Here is a 3749-nt window from a genome sequence, read left to right as displayed (position 1 = left end):
TGCAAGTCATCTTCTTTATTGCAAAATTGGAAGAAAAGATCGAACATTTTTTTTTCTGTCATTTTCACAAGAGCATAGATTCGATACAAAATGTTTTAAAAGAATTTTCACATGTTCTGTTTTGCCTTTGTCGGAAATCTGAGAGAATGTTCTTTTTGTCTAATATCAACAGACAAAGTTTCAAACTTTATGTTTGTTTGAATTTTTCATGTGGTACCTTCCTTGTGTTGTTGTTGGTTATTGATTATTTAAGGATAATGTGTTTAATCAAAATTGCCTATGAGAGATCAAAGCAGATATATTGGTGCTGTTCTTGTTCCGTTGCGGGCATAAACTAAAACCCATTGATCTTTTCTACACATCAGTTTGCAAGTCATCTTGCAAAATGGAAGAAAAGATCCAACATTTTCTTATATATACATATGTGTTGTTGTTCGGCGGCCGATCCAAATGGGTTCTTTATCTGGTAATATGGTTTGAAACAGTCATGCCAATCCTGTCTTTCTTTCGTAGTTTGCTAGTGGTTCAAGATTGGTCTTTATACATAAACAGCTTCTATCTTTTGCTGTAACTCTTTTGTGTACTCGGTCATGTGTTTTGTTTTGTCTGATGGGCAACTTGTGAAGTAGACATTGCAGACATTGCTACAACCATACGGACTTGAATCATATTTACTGACAAAAGAATAGCTCAGTTTTTACATTCAAGGTGCTTTATGGGTCAGTGTTATGACCATTTCAAAAGATTAAACCTCATCTGTACAATAAATAATGCAGGACTCACGGCCATGGCTATCCATCCATTTAAAAGCTTTGTGGAATATTTTTAGAAACAGAGAGCTTCAGGTTATTTATTGTGTTTGAGATATCATTATCTCGATTCAGCTATAGTGAATCTAGCAACTTGGTTTTACTCAGTTGGATCATAAAGAAGATGATTATAGATTCACCGGTGGTGGTGGTGGTGGATAAAGTAGGGACGGCCTCTAACCTGGTTGATTAGGTCTAAAGTCGTCACACACATTAATCAAGAAGCCAAACAAACGTAGAACACGAAAATATGTTTTCATCTTTCAACACAAACCTCCATATGCTCAACCTAAGTTGCACATACTTACTACCGTATCTTAATCTAATGTAACAAAGATCTTATTACACAAACTCACTCTCACGAGCTTTTTATTTGTCTTCTGATAAAATATAAAATGTAGGAGAAACCAATAGCGTAGAAGTTTTTTTTAGTTGGGTTGAGAAGGCAGGTCCTGTAATCCACATACCATGTTTGCTGGTACTGCAACATCAATCATCTTCGGATACGCCAGATTCAGATCTATTAATAAGGGTAAAGATCAGACCACGGTTATTATGAGACTGAAGAAAGTTATAAGATATACTAAGCAGAAAGAAAAGAAAACTTACTTGACATAATGGTTTTGAATGTTTCTTTATCTTTAGTTAAACGTGGGTTGTGTTGCATCTCTTCTCCGACTGTACTTACCTGAACATTAACAGAAAGATAATGTAAAGCCATTGTGTGAATGAATCACGTTTTCATGTTTAGAAAAGCCAATGTGAATGACTTTTTCGTCTTTTGCATTACCTCGTAACCTTTGTAGTCATGAGCTGGATAGATCAATGTGTCCTTTGGCAATGTAAATATCTGGTTTAAACATCAAAAACAAAAAGAGCTTTAAAAAAAAACTAAACTCTTCAAAAATATGAATCAATTTCACAATTTGCCTGTGGAGTGGACAAGGTAAGTGTGAAAAACTTGCCTGTGAGTGCACAGACTCATAGAGCTGATCCGAGCTTCCACCCTGCAACACAACAAGGAAAACATCATCAGTGAAGCTAAACCGATGTCCGAATACAGAACACAGACCTTATGCATCAAAGTTGCAGTTTTTTGGTTCATTACAACCGATGTTTTTGGTTCTTTATAACCCATTTTCCCCTCTGTTTAGTGTACCTGAAAGTCGGTTCTACCACAACCACGGATCAGTACAGCATCCCCGGTAAAAGCCATTCTTGGTTGGGGCTGATCTGCTCCCTCTCCAGTCACATATGTAACACATCCTGCTGTATGTCCAGGTGTAGAACGGACCTGCACCAAAAAAAACACAAAATGACTCTGTCTCTCTCTAGTTTCTAAGTTTTGAAAAATCTAGTTACTATACCTCGAGGTATATATTACCAATAGATACTTTCTCTCCATGTTCAAGAAACTTATCTGCCTTGGAACCACTCGCTTTCGAGATTACAGATTTCACACCTGGGAGCTTTGTCTGTGTAAACAAGAAAACAGATCATCCTTGAATCTTCGGTTATGTAAAGAATCATATTGAGTAAAAGAGAAAAGAGACCTTAAGAAGACCAGTTCCAGTGACATGATCAGCATGAACATGAGTGTTCATAGCGTAGACAAGCTTCAACCCTAACTCATTAATCAGCTTCAAGTCTCTATCAACAGTCTTGTCCACCGGATCAATCAACTGTTCACAACACACATACGATTTAATAAAACAGTTTTAAATCTTTTTTCACAAATTTGAATATTCAATAGGGGCATTAATTAAATTCTGTAGAAAACTACACTAATTAAGACAAAAAGAAAAAAAACATGAACTGATCCAAGTTCCCATCATTTCCGACAAAACAATCAGATCACATTCGAGAACAATTCTCAGAAACCCATATCGAAAGATCCAATCTTTACGAACGCAAAAGAACTTACGAGAGCAGGTTTGTCCGGATGGGAAATGTCGGCGAGAAGATAAGTGTAGGTGGAAGACTCTTTCTCGAAGAGCTGTCGGAAGAGAAGGTTCGAAGAGGAGAAAGAGGAAGACGAACCCATCACCGATCTGATGAATGTTCGAGGTTTGGTTGGAGGATGGCGGAGAACACGAGATTGCTGGAATCTTGGTTGAAGGAGAAGAAGGTGATGGAGCCGTGAGAAACGTGTCATCAACATCGTTTGTTTTAAAAAAAGAGCTTATTGTTGTTAAACCCCCCACGCAAGTGTCGGTGTCAGCGTCTTGGAACAAAAGCAAATAGTGGGACCCACGAAAGATTTGATCCGTGATTGGTATTTGGATCGAGTTGAAATGATAGAAGCGCTTACGAGGAGACAGATAGACTTGAATAATTTGGGGTTTTTTCATTATTTTATCAGGCCTATATTCATCGGCCCATTTAAAGGAAATAAGCGCGTGCCGTCAAGTTAATAATATGGGTAAACTGGTCGATACTTTAAATGTCAACGAGTCATGGTCCTCATGGACTGCTTCTTGTAGGTCCCAAGGAAGGAGTACAAATCATCAGGCTGTTGTATTTTGTTGGGTAAAAAACAAAATTAATACGGTAACTACGGTTAAGATTGTCTGATCAATATAACGATTGTTGTTTCAAATAATACACATAAACACAAATCCGAGTGAAGTATCCGAGGATTGGTGCCTTCGAGCAGTTTCAATGAAAAAGGCTACGATCGTTTACGTTGAAATCTACGACCGCTACTTGCAACTTGCAGTTAAAATTTGGTTGCCGAAACATTTTATTCATCGCAACCAGTCGGCACGATAACAAAATGAATAAAAAGCTGCGACTTGCCATAAGTTGAATTTTGCATATCGACACCTAGTTCGTAAGTCCACGACTATTGTTTATACACGATGAAAACGAATCCGACCTTATATTTGGGTTCTATATCTAATACCACCTTGGCACCATAAGTGGGTTGACCGATAAGCT

At 37.6% G+C, this 3749-nt stretch overlaps 1 protein-coding gene across 1 annotated transcript; it reads right to left on the bottom strand.

Annotated features, from left to right (window-relative positions):
• Positions 1-1045: 1045 nt before the first annotated feature.
• On the bottom strand, positions 1046-2994 carry LOC108819351 (persulfide dioxygenase ETHE1 homolog, mitochondrial). Its single transcript, XM_018592365.2, has 8 exons — positions 2734-2994; positions 2363-2491; positions 2177-2284; positions 1969-2103; positions 1775-1816; positions 1600-1659; positions 1419-1497; positions 1046-1329 (listed from the first exon to the last, which is right to left on the bottom strand). Exons 1-8 carry the CDS (start codon positions 2968-2970, stop codon positions 1238-1240), a joined length of 882 nt encoding a protein of 293 aa, XP_018447867.2. The 5' UTR covers positions 2971-2994; the 3' UTR covers positions 1046-1237.
• Between the last annotated feature and the right edge of the window lie 755 nt (positions 2995-3749).

Source organism: Raphanus sativus, chromosome 8 (genome assembly GCF_000801105.2).
Source record: "Raphanus sativus cultivar WK10039 chromosome 8, ASM80110v3, whole genome shotgun sequence".
Lineage (NCBI taxonomy): Eukaryota > Viridiplantae > Streptophyta > Magnoliopsida > Brassicales > Brassicaceae > Raphanus > Raphanus sativus.
The sequence above is the reverse complement of the archived record's forward strand: the minus strand, read 5'-3'. Positions and strand labels throughout refer to the sequence as shown.